The sequence below is a fragment of the Chlorocebus sabaeus genome, chromosome 1 (assembly GCF_047675955.1).
Source record: "Chlorocebus sabaeus isolate Y175 chromosome 1, mChlSab1.0.hap1, whole genome shotgun sequence".
NCBI classification, from domain to species: Eukaryota; Metazoa; Chordata; class Mammalia; order Primates; family Cercopithecidae; genus Chlorocebus; species Chlorocebus sabaeus.
Window position 1 is genome coordinate 99,104,517 of NC_132904.1, and position 18,944 is coordinate 99,123,460.

General features: G+C 41.2%; 1 protein-coding gene across 1 annotated transcript in view; it reads right to left on the reverse strand.

The window, feature by feature from the left end:
• Positions 1-18,944, reverse strand: part of MMP20 (matrix metallopeptidase 20) — a 48,505-nt gene that overhangs the window by 17,036 nt on the left and 12,525 nt on the right. The window contains exons 3-7 of the mRNA XM_008020664.3: positions 17,900-18,048; positions 15,811-15,936; positions 14,849-15,010; positions 12,456-12,597; positions 780-916 (exon numbers count right to left, since the gene is read on the reverse strand). Of these exons, the coding sequence (XP_008018855.1) occupies positions 780-916; positions 12,456-12,597; positions 14,849-15,010; positions 15,811-15,936; positions 17,900-18,048 (716 nt within the window). The remainder of the gene's footprint in view (positions 1-779; positions 917-12,455; positions 12,598-14,848; positions 15,011-15,810; positions 15,937-17,899; positions 18,049-18,944) is intronic.

An 18,944-nucleotide genomic window follows, 5' to 3' on the forward strand; every position in this document is an offset into this window, starting at 1 on the left:
ATGTTATGTCTTTCAAGATATTCTTCATTTATAATCTCATTTCACCTTCAGAGATCTACGAGAGAGAATGGGCAAGTGACATGCAAATGCCATGATTTTTACTTAAGCTGGCACTTGCTTTCTAACCTTATCTCTCCGTATCAAGAACATATAAGCTGAAACTGCTAGTTATTACCTACTGGATAACTTCCATTGACTAGCCATTGTCACACCACATCTTCAAGGTTTGTATTGCCATAATCACTTTGCGGAGGAAGAATTGGAGCTCAGAGCCATTAGATAACTTTGCAAAGTCACTCAAATAGTAAAGGCTAGAGCCAGAGATTGGTATGTGTATCCACCTCCTGAAGTCAAAGGTGTCCTCGTCTCCTGGCTGCTTCTGACCACAGCATAGAAGGAAGGGTATTGTTTACCTCCCACTGAGTTCCGCGTTGGCTTTTATTTATTAGTGTCCCAGTAGAGTATACACTGTCACTCTGAGCAGAGGTCCTGTGTGGCAGTGACCAGGTTTTTAGCTCCCTGGGCGCTATCACCTAACACAGTGCCTTACTAGCCTAACAGGCATGGTTCCGAGAAGCTTAATGGCCACTGCCATCACTTTCATTGTTACACAATGTCGGGTATAACAAATGTAGGTGGCATTTCATACCCAACCTGAGGACAAAGAGCAACTGAAATGTGCTCCATGATGACTGGAAAATGCTGGCAGGGCTAGATACGCCAAATGGAGGGGGCACTGCAGCCCTGCCATTTCTTTCATTGAGAGATCTGGAGGGTACCTTTGAAGAAGTAAGCAATGCCCCTCTCAGCCACTTCGTAAGCTGCATCCACATTGGACATGAGCTGAGGGAAGGAGCTGGTAATAGTGCTGGGCCGAATTCCTGTCCGCAAGTGAACCTGCCGTCTCCAGAAAATCCTATGGGACATACCAAAAAAGAAAAAAAAAAAATCAAGATCAATGATTGATATACATATAAAATTACACTTGGACCGAAATGTACTCAGAGGCCACTTGCTAAATGCCCTTTACCCTCGCCTTGCCTTGTTTTTTTTTTTTGGGGGGGGGATGGAGTATCTCTGTGTGGCCCAGGCTGGAGTGCAGTGGTGCGATCTTGGCTCACTGCAACCTCGGCTCACTGCAACATCCACCTCTCCAGTTCAAGCGATTCTCCTGCCTTAGCTTCTGGAATAGCTGGGGCTACAGCTGTGTGTCACCATGCCTCGCTAATTTTTGTACTTTTAGTAGAGATAGGGTTTCACTTGACCACGTTGGCCAGGCTGGTCTCGAACTCCTGACCTCAAGTGACCCACCTGCCTCGGCCTCCCAAAGTGCTGGGATTACAGACATGAACGACCGTGTTCAGCCCACTCTTGCCTTGTTTTTAAGGAAGAACACAACTTTTTGGACCTTGGTAAACAGTTTCTACTCCCTTTTCATTGTCTTACCATTTCTGTGATCCCCTCTCCTTCATTTATTTAAGGATGTTCAAAATAATGAAAGAATATAGCAAAGTAATAGTATCAGTTATTTACGCATTTAAGTTATGCATCCCCCCCATTCCAAATATCACCTGATATAAATTTCTCTTTCCTTTTCTGATCTTTTGAAAGTTAAAATCTTTCAAAGGTAACTATGATCCAGAAGGTGGACATTATGGATAGTATGTAAATGAACCAGAAGTCTGTGGTTGAGTCATGCTGATTAGACCCTGTAAAAATAACAAAAACATTAATAATCATAAATTATGGTGTTGCCTACATAATTGTCTTCTGGAAGTGCTTGCATGCATGAACCTGATATCTAGTTAACAGAAAATCTAGTACACACATATTAATTTAAGGTTTAGCAATTCATCTATCCATTTACCCAATATTATAGTCATAAATTTGTGGCAGTATATCTGTGAGGGTACATTATTGAAACTGACAATGTAAATGTGCTCTATTTTATAGTTTGAAGAAGAAAATCATTTTGATAAAACATGAATAATCTACTTGGCTTCTTAGGAACCCAGAATTAATGCACAGGATTATTTGGGGACTGGGAAACCGTAATAAAATTTTGACATTGAACTTTCTTAGTGGCTAGTTTAGGAATTCTCCAAATTTTATGCTGAGTTTTCCTATTCAGTTAATCTAACAAATATTTACGGAGCACCTATCATCAGGCACTGTGGTGGACATCAAGAATGAAACACTGAAGAAGATGTTGGCCCTGCCCTCAATATGTTTACACTCTAGTAGTAGAGACTGATTAGTAATGATCAGAGTGATTGGTGCTACAAAGAGTTAAGTTCAGGATACTCTGAGAACACACAAGAGGGATATATGCCATTGCATTTAGGGGCTTAATAAAGGTATCCCCGATGAGGCAACTTAAGCTGATGATAAAATCAAAAAAGGGATATATTGAGAAAAGATAAATATTTCCTCATGTTTCATAAGAGGTATCATGGTGCAGAAGGAAAAGTACATTGTGTTTCAGAAAATGTGGACTAAAGTTTTAACTCCACTGCTAACCAGCCTCTCCAAGCCTCAGTTTAATCATCTTAAATGGGAAAAATAATTTCCTGGCCAATATCATGAGATCATTGTAAGGACCAAATGAGATAATGAATATGAAAGTGTATTATAAACTGTAAGGTGCCATATGGATAGATACCGTTTGTTTGAAAAGGTATTATTTGTTTAGGACTTAATTACCCACTAATTGGGCACCCACCATAGTCGATACACAAGCTCCAAACATCACAGCCTTATCTAAAACGCATGTATTAACTGATGAAAAACTGAGATCCAGAAAGGCTGCTGGGCCCAAAGGTCACCAGGTGGTGAGGGGGCAGACAGGGCCTGGCTCAGGCTTCAGCTGCCTTGATGTTGGTCACATGTCCAATCTCACCCACTTGCTCAAGCTCAGTCTTGTGATCTCTGGTTTTTCTTTGTTTGTACTTTGATCCTTTGTCCAATCAGATGTGGGCTTTTCTGAAGTCCAGAGGGACCGCTTCCCTTTTCTCTTTTCTCTCACCACCTTGTAATGAACACAGTTTTGGGTATCCGGAATTCAGCAACTACTTCTTGGATTAATTGAGAACCTGGGATGAAACCTAAATAGCAAGTGTGTTCCAATTAATGCAGTTCAATACACAGCTCTGAAATGTTGTCTCTTATAAGTTGCTGTGCTAAGACACAAAGTGTGCATTTCAGAATATTATAATGATGAGGCCATGTGGGGAAAGTGGGGAGGTAGAGGAGCAGATATGTCTTCCCAAAACTAGGCTCTGTCTGAATGATCTCTGATGAGGTGTAGTTGACTTCCAGCTGCTTTCTCTTTGATCACTCTAAAGCCAGATGCATTTTCTTTCATTTCTCACTTAAAAATCAACAAGCAACTCTAGGCAAAGCTAAGTCCTACTTTTTATTTGAAGTTATGGGACAGTGATGTCCTGAATGACTCAACATGAGAGGTAGTAAAGCTGAGTAGTTAAGAGCTCAGGCAAAGGGAAATCGTACTCTTGAAACTTTTCACAAGTGGTAGACTCTTAAATTCCTCACTAAAGAAACTTTGATGTAGGATATTGTGAGGACTAAATTGAAGTAGTCATTCTAAATCAAGTGTGATTTTGCACTCCGGGGTACATTAGGCAATATCTGGTGACAATTTTGGTTGTCACAGCTGGGGATGGGCAGTGCTGTTGGAGTCTAATGCGTGGAACCCGGGATGCCACTAAACATCCTAATGCAAAGCACAGCTCAACACAACAAAGACTTATCTGGTTCGAAATACCAGTAGTGTCAATGTTAAGAAACCCTGCTTTAAACACCACTATGATGTAGTATAATGTATATAGTGTGTACATAGGATAGAAATAAATGCTATCCATCACTTATATAAATTATCACAAATTTATTTCTTTTCTTTTTTTGAGATGGAGTTTCACTCTTGTTGCCCGGGCTGGAGTACAATGATGTGATCTAAGCTCACGGCAACCTCTGCCTCCTGGGTTCAAGCAATTTTCCTGCCTCAGCCTCCCGAGTAGCTGGGATTACAGGCATGTGCCACCACGCCTGGCTAATTTTGTATTTTTAGTAGAGATGGGGTTTCTCCATGTTGGTCAGGCTGATCTTGAACTGCCTACCTCAGGTGATCCCGCTGCCTTGGCCTCCCAAAGTGCTGGGATTACAGGCGTGAGCCACTATGCCTGGACAAATTATCACAAATTTCAAAAATAATCTGTAGTCATGAAAAACTTCAGTAAACTAATGAAAAAAAATGATGTGGCAATAAAACAGTAACATACTCAGAGAATTTGCATCCTTAGAGCTATAGATTGTAGTAATAAGTGAAGTAAAACTCATAAAAACAATTATAGCAAGTAACTTCCTTATACATCTGTGAATGGATTTAAAATATAAACAAAAAAATCTATAAACCTCTTGGAAAAGAACAGCTGCAGGATGTATTGGAATGAAAATAAAGAGATTATATCACTAGTCCATAATTTGATCTTTGATAAGGAAGGCAAAACAATGGAGTTTATTGATGTTTTAGATCTGCTGATTAGACATTTAGCTGCACTATTTACCTTCATGTACCCACATCTAATGCTGTGCTGGCACATAGTCAGGATTCAATACATATTTGTTGGCTAAATGAATGGGTGCCAGAGAGATGACTGGAACTTACTTGATCTGTTGATTTTTCATTCAAAGTTTCATATTCTTTGAAATTTTCATTCGCTTTTACCAAAGAACAGTAACTAACTCATCAAATTTGAGATTCGGTCTCTGGTAACTTTCACCTGGCCTCTTGCAGCTCTTTTCTAGTTCCTTGAACTCCTCCTCCAGCATCATGTGTTATTCATCTTTTTATCCTTGGGCTTAGCATGGTGCCTGGTGTATCCAGGGACTTGATGCATGTTGTCAAGCCTTAAAGGTCTTCTTTTGTTATACCCAGCCATCATTCTCCACCTACCTAAGCTGACCCCATTAGTCTTTCATTTTCAGGAGATGCCTTCACCCTTTATTTGCTGGACAATCAAGGCAATTTAGCACAAGCTGAATGAATGGCCCACTTTTCATCCTCTTTAGTCTCACACTCTCCTAGATTCTGATCTCTGTCATCCTCTTTCCTACTTGTGGGAAGGGGTGTCTTTTCTCCACCTTTTTTTTTTTTTTTTTTTTTTTTTTTTTTGAGATGGAGTCTTGCTTTGGCCCCTAGGCTGGAATGCAGTGACGCAATCTCAGCTTACTGCAACCTCTGCCTCCTGGGTTCAAACAATTCTCCTGCCTCAGCCTCCCAAGTAGTAGGGACTACAGGCACGTGTCACCACACCTGCCCAGCTAATTTTTGTATTTTTTTCAGTAGAGACGGGGTTTCACCATGTTGGCCAGGCTGGTCTCGAATTCCTGACCTCAAGTGATCTGCCCGCCTCGGCTTCCCAAAGTACTGGGATTACAGGCATGAGCCACCACACTGGCCTCTATCTTTTTGATGCTCTATTTGATTACTGCTCACTCCCCTGAGATCAGGCAATGTGATGCAATGAACAAAACAAGGAATGCTTGAAGCCTTGTTTTGTAACTGGCTGTATGACCTCGTGTGAGTCATTCAATTTTTCTGAGACTCAATTTCCTACTGTCAGATAAGAGTAAGAATAATATCTGCACAAACACTTCAAAGGATCATCTGAGATAAAGCATATGAAAGTGTTTTATAAAGTCAGGACTACCCTTATTTGTAGATACTTTAAAAAGACATGTTTTTACTCTACAAATTTATTAATAGGTGATATGTAGAATATAAACTTAGAATTTATCAATATAGCTAAGTTTCCTTCTTAGTTTTTTTCCGCTGGAAACTTTGAAGTACAAACTGTCATGTCATTGGCTGAGAAGCCATTCTTTCTGTGGGACTCATTAACCAGGGTTGCTTAGTTCAGGATGCATCAGAATCCAAGAAATCGATCATGCATCATCCACCTCACTGAACCCAAGAAAAATATAGCTCATACAACTAAAAACCCATGTGTAGCCAGTGGTGTAGATTAATGGTAGTCAAAGCTGTGCATAGTGTCCTTAAATTAAGAGTGTTTGTACCCATCTGAAGAGCCTGTGAAAATCCATATTCATAAACCATAACCTGTGAACATGTAAAGGGCCCCTCCTCTCTCAGAATCAGGTGGTTCAGAAGAAATGACAATGAGTCAGGGATCTTAGTTGACCTCTGCTTCTTTATCTGAATTATTAATAGATCACAGAGAACTGCTCTAAGTAAACATAATGCCATTTGTTGGCTTTCAGGGAAGCAACCTTCCAGCCAGAAAAGACACATCGCCAGGGAGAATGAGAAGGAGGAAGACTTCCTCCTGTTCCATGGTGGGCTTACCTCAAGCCCATGGCATCCTGGAAATTCCCAATTTCAAATCTACTCTCCAGAAATAGTGGTTACTGTTATTGTTTCCCTTCCTGTAGCATCTCGTATTTGTTTTTCTCCACTGTCTTCAAACATGAACAGTTTCCTCTTTGAAATCCTCTCTTGGCCCTGCTGTTACTGCCAACTATTATGTTAACTTCTTTTGTGGTCAACAAGCTTCTCAAGTGAATGCTCTATCTCAACTCTTTTGTTTCCCCTCATTTGCTCTTATTTATTTATTTATTTATTTTGAGACAGGGTCTCGCTCTGTCACCCAGGCTGGAGTGCAGTGGTGCAATCTCAGCTCACTGCAACCTCCTCCTCCAGGGTTCAAGTGATTCTCCCACCTCAGCTTCCTGAGAAGTTGGGATTACAAGGCACCTGCCACCACACCTGGCTAATTTTTTTTGTGTGTTTTTAGTAGAGATGGGATTTCACCATGTTGCCCAGGCTGGTCTTGAACTCCTGACCTCAAGTGATCCACTTGCCTCTTTCCCAAAGTGCTGGGATTGTAGGTGTGAACCACCGCACCTGACCCCGTTTGCTCTTTAATCCTTTTCCATGATCTGCTTTCTTCCTCATTGCTCTGCTGTGACTACATTCTAAATTATCCTGGCCACTCAGTCCCTTTTCTTCAGTCCTCAGTCTGGTGACCTTGGCAACATTTTCCACTGTTGATCACTTTAAAAAAAAAATACACCTTTTTTCCCGAGATTTATTTGGGATTCCACTACAGGCATTTTGTAATCTGATACCAAACAGAACTAAGTTATAATTCCAGCTGAGGACAGTGTCAGTGTGGATTAAATGAGTGAATGTCTGTAAAATGCTTAGCACAACACATAGCACATTGCAAATTACCATGAAGTGTTGGCTATTATTATTGTTATTATTTTTGGAGTGCTGAATCTCTCTGGTTGTTATTGAATCTTTTTCTCCCATTTCCTAGGCTCATTCTTTAGACTTTTTTTCTTTCTCCATTCTCTCTTCAGAGCTGTTTTTCATCTCCACATCTTTAACTATCTCCTTTATATGGGAGATTCAAAACTCACAAAGCCTCCAACTATGACCTCTTCCCTGAGCACTAGCTTATTTCTATGAAACTCCGTGAAAATTGTCATTGCTTTAAATCTGATACATCTCACCCTGAGTTTTACGTCGTGTTCCCAACAAATCCTCTCAATTTTTCTGAGAGAACAATGCTATATTATACTCTCAGCCATGAGGCTTCTACCTGCTTTAACTCTTCCTTTTCTATTGTTCTTCTCACCAAATTAGTGTCCTAATCCCGCTGGTGAGTCCTTAGAATGCCTTTTATTAATATATCCATTGTTCTCTCCAATTCCTACTTGCATAACCCTTAAAAATGTTTTTCTTTGCCTTCTAATTTAAGATACATAACATCTTTTGAAATTTGACAATTAGTTACAGATTAAAAAATATATATAGAATCCTATTTTGAAAAAAAAAAAAACAAACGTGAAGAAATATATTAGATATTCTTGGGAAACCTAAATAGTCCAAGAACATCCTCCTCTTTGTGGCTGGTTACCCCACCTGCAAGCAGAGGGCGTGAAAGCAAAGGAACAGCTTGAAAGTGCTCTTCCTACTAACTCAAATGCGTAACAGTCAATGGGCATATGTTCATTCAGGTTAAATTTCAGTGCTTTTCTTGGTAGTTCCATTTCATAGGCAGAAAGCTTTCTATATTAGTGCTAGGATAGACTCTGGACTGGAGTCAGAAGACCTGGGTCTCATGGGAGGGTCTGCTAGGGCTAAAAGACCTGTGCCTATTTTCCTTATCTCTACACTGAAGGACTTGGACATGATTGACCTTTATGCTTACTCTATTTGTAAAATCTATTGTACCTCTAAGATTTATAGATGATTGTGTGTGATATTCTTGATTTTACCCTTAAAATTATATTGGGCAAAACCCAACATAATATGATAGATGCAAACATAATTTTGGTATGGTTACAATTCCAATCATTTCTCTCTTATTTTCCCTAAGTGACTGAGGAAATCTGATATAGCCTTAATAATTTTGTCACCTATTATTAAAAGTAAGTGTATGATCTATCTACCTACCTACCCTTCAACTTATTATAGCTAACACTTATTTCCCTTCACATAGAACGTATGAATGTATGTTTACACACTATGGAGAATATCTGACAATCTCACGGTTACTTTAAAAGGACTGCATTCCATCTTGCTTTGGAAACAAACCATGTGGTTATTATGCTCATAGCTTGAAATGTCCCATCAACAGACTATTGTTGGTGATGGGGAATTCCAGGCTGTTGAGTGGGAGAGAACAGACTGGGAGCTCTTTCATAATCAGTGGCTCCCTGGTTGCCATTATAACTGTGGCTTGAAAGAATTCTTTGTTCTTTGTCCAGGCTTAGCAAGCACTCTGGGACTTTTAGCGGCAGCTGGTAGGGGATCAGAGCTAAAAAGTCATGGGATTCCAGCTCTGGACAGCATCTTAGGAGGTAGTACAGCAAGGTAGTTAGGAGCACGGGCTCTGAAGTTTGCTAGTTTGGGTTTGAACTCCAGCTCCACCCTTTACTAGCTGTGTACTCTTGAACAAGTTGCTTATCCTTTCTATCACTTGTAAAAGGAATGGTATTTCAGGCTTCACAGGGGAATTGTAAGAATGTGATAACGTAGTGCTTTGCATAGTAAGCACTGAACGCTTTGCATAGTAAGTACTGAACGCTTTGCATAGTAAGCACTGAACGCTTTGCATAGTAAGCACTGAACGCTTTGCATAGTAAGCACTGAATGCTTTGCATAGTAAGTACTGAACGCTTTGCATAGTAAGTACTGAACACTTTGCATAGTAAGTACTGAACACTTTTAAGTCACTATTAGTAACAGAAAACTCCCTCACTTTATAGAAAAGGAAGAGAAGCTCCAGGTGCCACGGTGAGTTAGTGGTCCAGTGCTGGAAGGGACCACTCCTGACTCCCCATCCTGCTTATAACTTGTGCTAGTTCTTTGGAATCATCTGCCCTACCCCAATAGCTCATTGAATCTGAAATGGAAGAAGATGAGAAGGTGGTGACTAAGCAGATACATACGTGGTAGCAGACCATCTCTCCTTCTGTAGCCCCTCTGCTGATTTTTCGTTTCTAGACGTCTCTTGCACTAATGCCTCACTTACTAGTCTGTTACTACCCTCAGTATTTATGAACAAGACTATGTCAAAAGATGTATCGACTTCAGGTTGTCATTAGTAATTGCTAAATGCTCACAGTTTGATAAACAGAAGGCTTTTTTTTTTTTTTTTTTTTACTTTTTTAAGAAAACAATGATCATTGAATGAAATGGTATCATATCTTTGACTTCACTGTCTCCTTTGCCCCCACTGCAACCTCTGATATTTACCAGAAGAATAAGCTACACCCTGCATGATGGCTAGCAACTCACTGCTTTATCACTGAATGAGTGCTACATGCCATTTCAGTGTCTGGGAGAGTGGAGCCTGAATGATATCCCTTAGATGAAGCCAAGGTTACTAAGATCTGTGCTCCAAGTTCCTCCTGCCCTGCCTGGTCTACTACTTCTGGGTCGTTGCCTACCAATTCCATTTGATGTACTTTTTGGTAATACTTAAGAAAAAGAACATCAATGGTCAGTGTCTTAAAAATAAATAATCATCAGAAAATTAATAACACAAAAGAATCAGTTGGGTTCTCTAAATACCTGAAGCTGTTTATAAGCCTCCCTGCCATTGTAAATATTTTTTGATGCCCACTCTTAAGAATAGTGACTGTCATTTATTGACACTATGTGTCTGGCATATTACTTGCTGGGGATCACCTCATCAGTAAGCGGTAGGGCCAGAACTTAATCCCACTGACTCTGCTGTGAAAGCCTGGGTTCCTGGGCGTGGCTCTAATTTGCATTTGAAAAGTGAATGTCTGTCCATTGTCAAAGATTTAGTTCAAGCTCTTTCTAATTTTTAAAAATTAGAAATAATCCAGTATGGGACTGATTAAATAAGTAATGATATATCTAAGGATGAGAATTAAAATTCATTGACAGGAAAAAATAAAATTTTATGAGTGAAAAAACTTTATAAATCAACACCACTAGTAAAATTCTAGTTTTGTGGAAATCATTGCACCTCACTCCCATATGTACAATATCTAGCTCTCTATCCAGAGAAAACATCTGGAGGGACACACAACAATATGGTTAACAATGGGAATGCTCTGTGTTATGTGCCCTCCAAATTCCTATGTTGAAGCCTTAACCCCCAGTGGGATGGTATTTGGAGATGGGGCCTTCAGGCGGTAGTTAGGGTTAGTGCTAGAAGAGGACATTCCTGACTCATGAGGTCATGAAGGCAGGGGCCCCATGATGGGACTGGTGCACTTATAAGAAGAGAAACTGGAAAGCTTGCTCCCTCTTTCGCTGTACACGAAGAGGTCATGCGAGCTCACAGCAAGATGGCGGCTGCCTACAAGCCAGGAAAAGAGGCCTCAGAGTGAAACTTACCTTGCAGATACCTTGATCTTGAACTTCTTACCCTCCAAAACTGTGAGGAATAAATTTCTCTTGTCTAAGCTACCTGGTCTATGGTATTAGAAAGCAGATCAAAGAGAGCAAGTAAGTTTCCCAAGGTGACAGTTAAATGGCTGAGCTAGGACATCAGCCTGAATTGATCTGATGTCCACTTTATCCCTAGTGAGTGTGCATAGCAAATGCTCAATAAATATTTGGTGAATGAGGGTTGGCTAGCTGGACGGATGGACAGATAGGAGACTGGATAAAAGGATGGATGGGTATCAATCCTGCAGACTGATACACTCCAGGTGGTGGAATTCTGGGTAAATTTTGCTTTTTAAAAACTACTTTGTTACTTTCTCTCTATGCAGAAGGAGCAAAAAGTATTCTTATAATAGTAGCTCAGCAATATATCCCCAAAAGCATACAAGATAAGGAACATCACATTTCTCAAACGTCACCTCCTTGGGAAACTCTCTCTAGATCTTCCCAGGTACTTGCTTCTTGTTTTGTTTCACGGGCCTAACTTTTAGAGCTCATGTCTCACTATCTTGCAGGGCTTTTGGAGTCATATACCTAAGGGGTATGTAAAGGTGGGGGGCAGCTATCAATCCATCTTTATACCCCTAAAGACTACACTGCTTGAAAACCACAATGGGCTCCATAAACACTTTTGCAATAGTGAAGAAGTAGAAGGAATAACGCCGCACATGAATGCTCCTGAGATGCCTCTGCCTATTCTGGTGTGATTGAATTCTGTCTCCAGCAAAGGGAGGAATAGGGTGAATGTTGCTATGTTTCTCTTTGCCTTCATGGGAAGAAGTAATTAGAGTAACCAACATCATGGAGAAAACAGCCATACTCCCTAAGAAGCCAGAGTTGGGGGAGAATAGGGATCTGCCTTCTCTGTGCTACCTGACGGGTGAAAGGCCCAGAGGCATTGAAGAGGAGGAGTTTCAGAAGAATGTTGGCCTTGGAATTATCCACCCACCTATCTATCCATCTGATCATCCATCCCATCCATCCATCCTTTTATCCAGTCTCCTATCTGTCTATCCATCCAGCTAGCCAACCCTCATTCACCAAGTATTCATTTAGCATTTGCTATGCACACTCACTAGGGATAAAGTGTTAAACAAAACGGACATCAGATCAATTCAGGCTGGTGTCCTAGCTCAGCCATTTAACTGTCACCTTGGGAAACTTACTTGCTCTCTTTGATCTGCTTTCTTTATGTGCACATTAGGGATTCTAATCTCTACAGTGAAAAGGGTTAGAATAAATATTGTCCATTTATGGAAATCACTTAGCACAGTAGCAAAACCACAGTAGGTGCACCACAAACAGTAGCTTTGGCAGTACTCTATCTCCCCCAAAGACCCCTGCCTACCACCCTCCTGCTGCATAGGACAGCATTTCTGCATGATCTTCATACACGGCAGCAACAAGGACCTGTGGGACGACGTTTATCTGGGAGTGGAGTTGAGGCCCAACGAGAGTCGGTGGCATGTCTGAGGCTTACCGGCCCTTGAAGAGCAGGAGCTCCTTCCCCAGCATTGTCACTGCGTCAAAGGATGAGCTGGAGTCACAGAGGTCGGGGGTGGATGGCTTGTGAGCGGGGGCATGGGGCACCATGGGCTTCCCCAGGAATGGTTTCCGAGGTCCTAGGATTCAAAATGACTTGGTCAAAATGGTAACGGGAATTTGGAGTTCACACACTTCTGTTCTAGATAGAGTGCCAGGGGAGGTTGTACACTTTCACCCTGGACATATGATCATGACCATGGCTGTTGAGGGCAAGTAGACTGGGGTTTGAGTCCTGGCTCTCCTGGTTGCTGAGCTGTGTGATTTGCCGCACATTATTTAACTTTTTAAGCCTCAGCTTCCTCACTTGTTAAAAGGGAGGGATGAAAATAGTACTCACCTCAGAAGGCTGTTGTGAGAATTAAATAATTCCTGTAAAGCGGGTAGCAGAGTGCTTGGCACATAGTAAGTCTTCTAAAGATCATTATTTTATTATAGAACGTCTTTGATATCTACAAGTGTTCCAGATTAGAAATGTAATTTAAAAATTGGCATGGATTATTTCTTTGTAATTAAGTTCTCTTTTTCTCAATAAGAAAATTTTCTTGTGTGTTTTCCTATTATTTTCATAGACTCCTTGGCACCCTGCCCTGTGCTTTTGTCCTTTACTAGGCATCCAGGAAAAACTGAGCGAATTCTTGTGGAATTGAAGTACACTGAAAGTGTTTGTTACTTAAAAGTATCTTCTGGTGGATCGTCTTGGAAAACATGGACTCAAATCTTGCGAGAGCTGTCAGTGAGTCTCCTCTCCTGCTCTGCATCTCTGAGGACCTTGCCTCAGCTCCAGAAGAATGGATCTGCACAGCTGGGACTGTCGCCTCTGGTGGGGTCCCTGCTCTTTGATGAGGCCTCGTCATAACCACAGTTGAGAGTCAGGGAAGGAATGAGGCACAGGGAAGGGAAAGGTTCAGGCCTCTGATAAGGGTCAGATGAGGTTTGAGATCAGGGATGGAGTAGGGGTTAGCAGCAAGGTGAAGATCAGAGGCGGGGTAAGGCTTTGGGAGAAGATCGAAGCTGGAAATTGGAGAGGGTCAGCAGCGGCAAGCGACTGGCTGGGTGATATGAATGCTCCCTTGTAACATAAACCCATGTTTTCACATTTCATTCACCTGTGTCATAATAGCCGTGCCAAAATATGTGCTTTGCCTCCTGGCCGAGTGACAGTGGCCATCCGAAGGCAGTGACTTTCCAGAGCACAAGGACCTCTAAAGGCAAGTGTTTGAGCTCAGCCCTTCTCAGTGGCCCACAGAAATTGCTTCCCATTGGAGCGCTGCCACCAAGGCTCTGGAGTTGAGTTTGTGACATTCATGGTGTTTTTCCTGTCCCTCAAGGGTCAGGCAGATCTGGTGCTTTCCCCCTCCTGGAAATGGATAGAGCTGGCTGAAGACTTCTTGGGATGAAATTTGCCTTTTGTGCCTCAGGTGAAATCTGACCAATTTTGAATGGTGTGCCCATTTCTGGGCTTCCCACCCTCCAGATCCCCTGGGGCCAGATTCCTAGTGCCCCAGGAAGGTGCTGGGGGATCTGGGTCTCTAGGCACTGAGAAGATGGGGAGAAGCTCTGATAAGCAGAAGCCTAATAACCAGGTCTCCAGGGCTCAAGGGAAAAGCAGTTTCCTAGATCTTTTTGCCTTTTATCCATTAAAGAAAAATTGTCAAGGTCTAAGGATGTTTCAAGATTCCTTCTGATGGATTAATTGGTTTGTTTTTCCCTTAAGGAAAATTGGATACAGAGTTTCTAATAATCCCTCATTACCTTTTAGAAGAATGCTAATACTTGAGGTAGCTTATCTTAGGATACTTACTGCCTTTGAACCTCAGCTTTCTCAGCTATCAAACGAGGAAAACACTTCACACCCCACAGGTTAGTCGTGAGACTGGTATAAGACTACACACATGAACCTGTTTTGTAAACTGCAGATCGGCTACATGGCTGGGCGTGGAGTTATTTTAATCATGATTGCTATTTTTAGGGAGATAAGGCCACTTATCTGCAAATGGGTAAGCACCACGTATAAGAACTATAAACTACATCCATCCTCTCCCAATGTGTAAATTCTAACCTGCACTCAAAGGAAAAACACAGACAGACAATGACTATATTTTTTAAGGCTATCCAGGACTAATATGCTCTAAAGGAAAGGTGTAAAATTTAATCACACATTACACACATATTTATAACTGGCAAATGAGCTCTTCACAAGAAGGCATAGTTGGGGCTATCGTTTCTAGATTGATCTTTACCAATGCAGATAAAATGCACTTTCTTTAAGTTGGAGACTGAATGCCTGCCAATTTCAGGGTTAGTGGTCAAAGAAGGTAATAATCTTACCGTATAATGCCTGGATCCCTTTCACATCATCTTTGGGGAGGTGGAATCCATAGGGATTCTGGTACTTATACGTTGGGTACATCAGTGCTGATGGGTCTGTGGAATGGGCCAGGCCCAGGGCATGACCAAATTCATGAGCAGCAACGGTAAACAAATTAAAACCTAGACAATATGAGAGAGAAAAAACAGTATCACCACAGGTTTTTGTTTTCTCCATCTTCCATTTTTATAGGATAATTTATGCCCACATCACAGTTAACTCATCTCCTTTTCCTAACTGGATTATTCAAAGGTTGGTAGGTTATTCTGACACTTAGCTTTGGTGACTTAAATTTTCCCCCTCTTGGCTAGAAGGGGGTTGGAGGTCGGGGAGGATGGAAATGCACATCAATCCATTTTGCTCATCATCAGTGATGTTTGGTAGACTGATAAAGGAGAGCCTTGGAGCAAATAGTGGCAATGATATTTGGGAATAATTCATAAATTTAGACCACAAATGCCTTAATAGTTCCCTGCTATTACAGCCTACACCTTTTGATCCACATGTTTCACACTGAAGATTTCCAGATGACCTGTATGATATTCTGGAACCTTTATTCCCATCCCCATCACACTTCTTAGGACAGTACTGATTCTCTCGGGTCATTTCTGAATGTAGCCTATTTCCAAGAACAAGTAAGAAATCATAAATACTAGGTTGTTGAAGGAAACGAGAGCAGTGCGTTGAGAAGGGGATGACCAGTTCTTCATATGCTATGAAACAGATCAGACAAGTCTACAACACAATTTGGGGTGGATTTTTTTCCCTTATGTGATCCCTTTTGGATTTTTGGCTTACTTGTTTTTCCTAGCCAGCCCCCCTAGTTAAAGGGTGGCTTGGGACGTTGAACCTCAAGGTTTCATGATGGAGCCCAGAAGAAGGTACAATATTTTCCAGGTTATGGTGAATTGTGCATATATACCATTCGTTCCCATAGTCCACTTCTCAGCATTGTCGAAATGTGTATCTCCTCCCAGGCCTTCTCCAGGAGCAAATGCATGGGCTAGAGTCCCCCGAGGCCCATCGAATGGATAGGAATCCCCATGATCTAAACAAGTGGGGAGAAAGGCCAACAGGATTGAGTCCTTCTAGCAATTTTGAGGGCACATCATATTACAGAAAATGGACATTTTGAATAGCATTGACACTTAAATTTACTTTTCAGTATTTATTTGTTATAATAGGAAGTTCACTTGTCAATGAGTAACTGCCCATTGAAAAATAAAAGAGGCTAATTCATACTGCAAAGATAGTAAGCATTAAAAATAAAAAAAAAATAACACCTTTTTTGGGTTATTGTTGCTATCACAACATCTGTTAACTGACACATAGGATGCTGTGGACTTTGCACATGCCATGGATTACAAAAGGAGAACTAACCAGGGGGCATTGGATGGAAAAACCTACTCCACTGATTGGAATGTGAACCTGTTGGCAGAATGACCTTTCAAATTTGATTCAGCTGAGATAGTGATAGTGAATTGAACAAGTGTGTGCTTTTTGTTTCTATAGCACAATACAGTTTAAGAAAGTGTCAAAAATTTATCTGTAATTTTGACATACTTTCATGTGGAAAACTTATGAAAGTCATAAAGGCATTTATAAAATCCTAACTTTTGAAGCTTTTTTATGTTTTTGTTTAATTATCTATTTTAATTAACAATTCATTACAAATTTAATAGAAGAGGAGGAGGAAGAACAAAATGAGGGTTATAGTTTACCACTTTAAAAAACCTTAGTAAGGATACCCAGTTTTAGTTTTTTTTTTTTTTTTTTTTTTTTTTTGAGCCGACAGAACAAAGTTCTGGTATGCCATTTCTCAGGTTTCAGTGACATGCAGTCTACTCAGGTGCCTGCACGGAGGACTTCATGCAATGGCATCACAACTAAGTAGACTAGCACAGTTCCTGTGTTGGCTTGTGTATTAGGGGACAGACTGCAAGCTTGAAAGATCAAGAGAGAGCCAGACATTCATTCCTTGGCCTTCAAAGCTACCCCAAGTCACATTGCCCTCCCTGCCACTTCACCAGGGGTGGCCTTTGTCCTTTGGGAGGAATAGGACCTGCCCTGGGCCAGGTCACACCCAGGACCATTTCTAAAGGCTCTATTCTCAAAACTTGCTTGATCTTCTCTCTCCTAGCTCCTAAGCATGTTTCCCCCTCAGTGACATCAGATTCAAATTAAGATCTGGACTTGAAATGACAAGGACACTTAGAAATGTTATCTGAGGAGGGGAATAGGTAGTAGCTCTCACTTACCCTGACTGTTACAAAGCTGAGAAGGAAAAGAAATTTCATGAGCCATTTGGCCCTCCCTTTATCTATTTCCTAGACTTGCTTCTCTGAAAAGGGATCAGAGTGAGCCATTTGGCCCTCCCTTTATCTATTTCCTAGACTTGCTTCTCTGAAAAGGGATCAGCGCTCTCACCAATCCCTGTGCAAACTTACGCCTGGGTGAGCAATGGAATGGAGAAGAAGTGGGAAAGTTGGAGGCAGACCTCTCACACATCTCCCAAAAGGTGGTCTGCAAGTGTGGGCAAGATAGGAACGACACTTTCCTAACCATTGCTGCAGGGGGAAAGCTGTATCAAGGTCACTGTGGAAGGTATTTCCTTCAGTGAGGATTCATGGTGGGATATTCTTGGCTAATATGGAAGGGGGTATATAAGTGATAAACACCATCATGGGAATGGATGAGGTCATGTGGCTAACGGGAAAGCAAAATCTGCAAGAATTTGTCCCCTAGTGGGGCAAAGTCATAGTGAAAGTTTGTTACAGTGAATCTACTCTACAGCTGTATCTGATGATGACAAGACATGCTAAGAACTCCTATTTTCTTGATTCTATTTTCCGGCCAGATGAAGATCATGGCTTTGTCATGGTCTTGGCCTTGGCCCATCACAGCACTGTGTGAAGGAGAAGTGTGTGATCACTCGAATTAAAGATGTAGAAGGAACAGTATTGGGACAACTCTCCTTTGAATTAGTTGATGGAATCCAAGTACCACAATACCTCCATTTTCAAAAGATATCATAATATCCGCTTCTCCTGAGTTTATTCTGACAAAGCTCAGAGGGACGGCGCTACTCCAGGCCTGCAAGGCCATCTGCACTGCTTTTTCCACCTCGGCAGAACTCATGGAGGTTGTGTATTTAGATACTCTGTGAAAACGGAAGAAACATGTTTTCTTTTCAGTAACTGCTCCAAAGAAGGCAAGAATTATATGCTGTATTCAAAAAATGTTAAATATAAATCTACAATTTAGATTTTTTTCTCTGAAGTGATAATTCTTACTTTGCTTTATTATATGTTAAATTGCTTCATGTGAAACAACAAGACAAATGAAAGGGAGAGATGAGAGAAGTTGGGATAATCCAGTACTGAAACCGTTTAACTTTCTTTGTTATTATACTACCTCCGACTTAAAAGAATAAAATTTGTGGCCAGGCACAGTGGCTCATGTCTGTAATCCCAGCACTTTGGAAGGCTGAGGCGGGAGGATCACTTGAGGTCAAGAGTTCGAGATCAGCCTGGCCAAGATGGTGAAACCCCCATCTCTACTAGAAATACAAAAATTAGTTGGGTGTGGTGGTGCAAACCTGTAGTTCCAGCTACTCGGGAGGCTGAGGCAGGAGAATCATTTGAACCCGGGAAGTGGAGGTTGCAGTGAGCCGAGATCCGGTGATTGCACCCCAGCCTGGGTGACAGAGTGAGACTTTGCTCAAAAATAAATAAATAAATAAATAAATAAAACTTGTGAAATGTCACAGGTAGTAAGTAGTCCATTTTTCTTAAAGTCGTTTTCATTGAGAGAGGACCTCTTTTTCCTCAAAGGGACTGGATGATTTCAATATAAAAAATAGAAATGTGGAGTTTTGAAGTTTTGCTAATTCTTATTCAGAGTTTATCAGGATTTCCCCAGGGCTGTTGGGGAAGGTTTTTTTCCTCAGAATAATGCATTCTTTTCTTCTTCTTCTTCTTTTTTCTCTCTCTCTCTCTTTTTTTTTTGTTTGAGACGGAGTTTTGCTTTTGTCACCCAGGCTGGAGTGCAATGGCA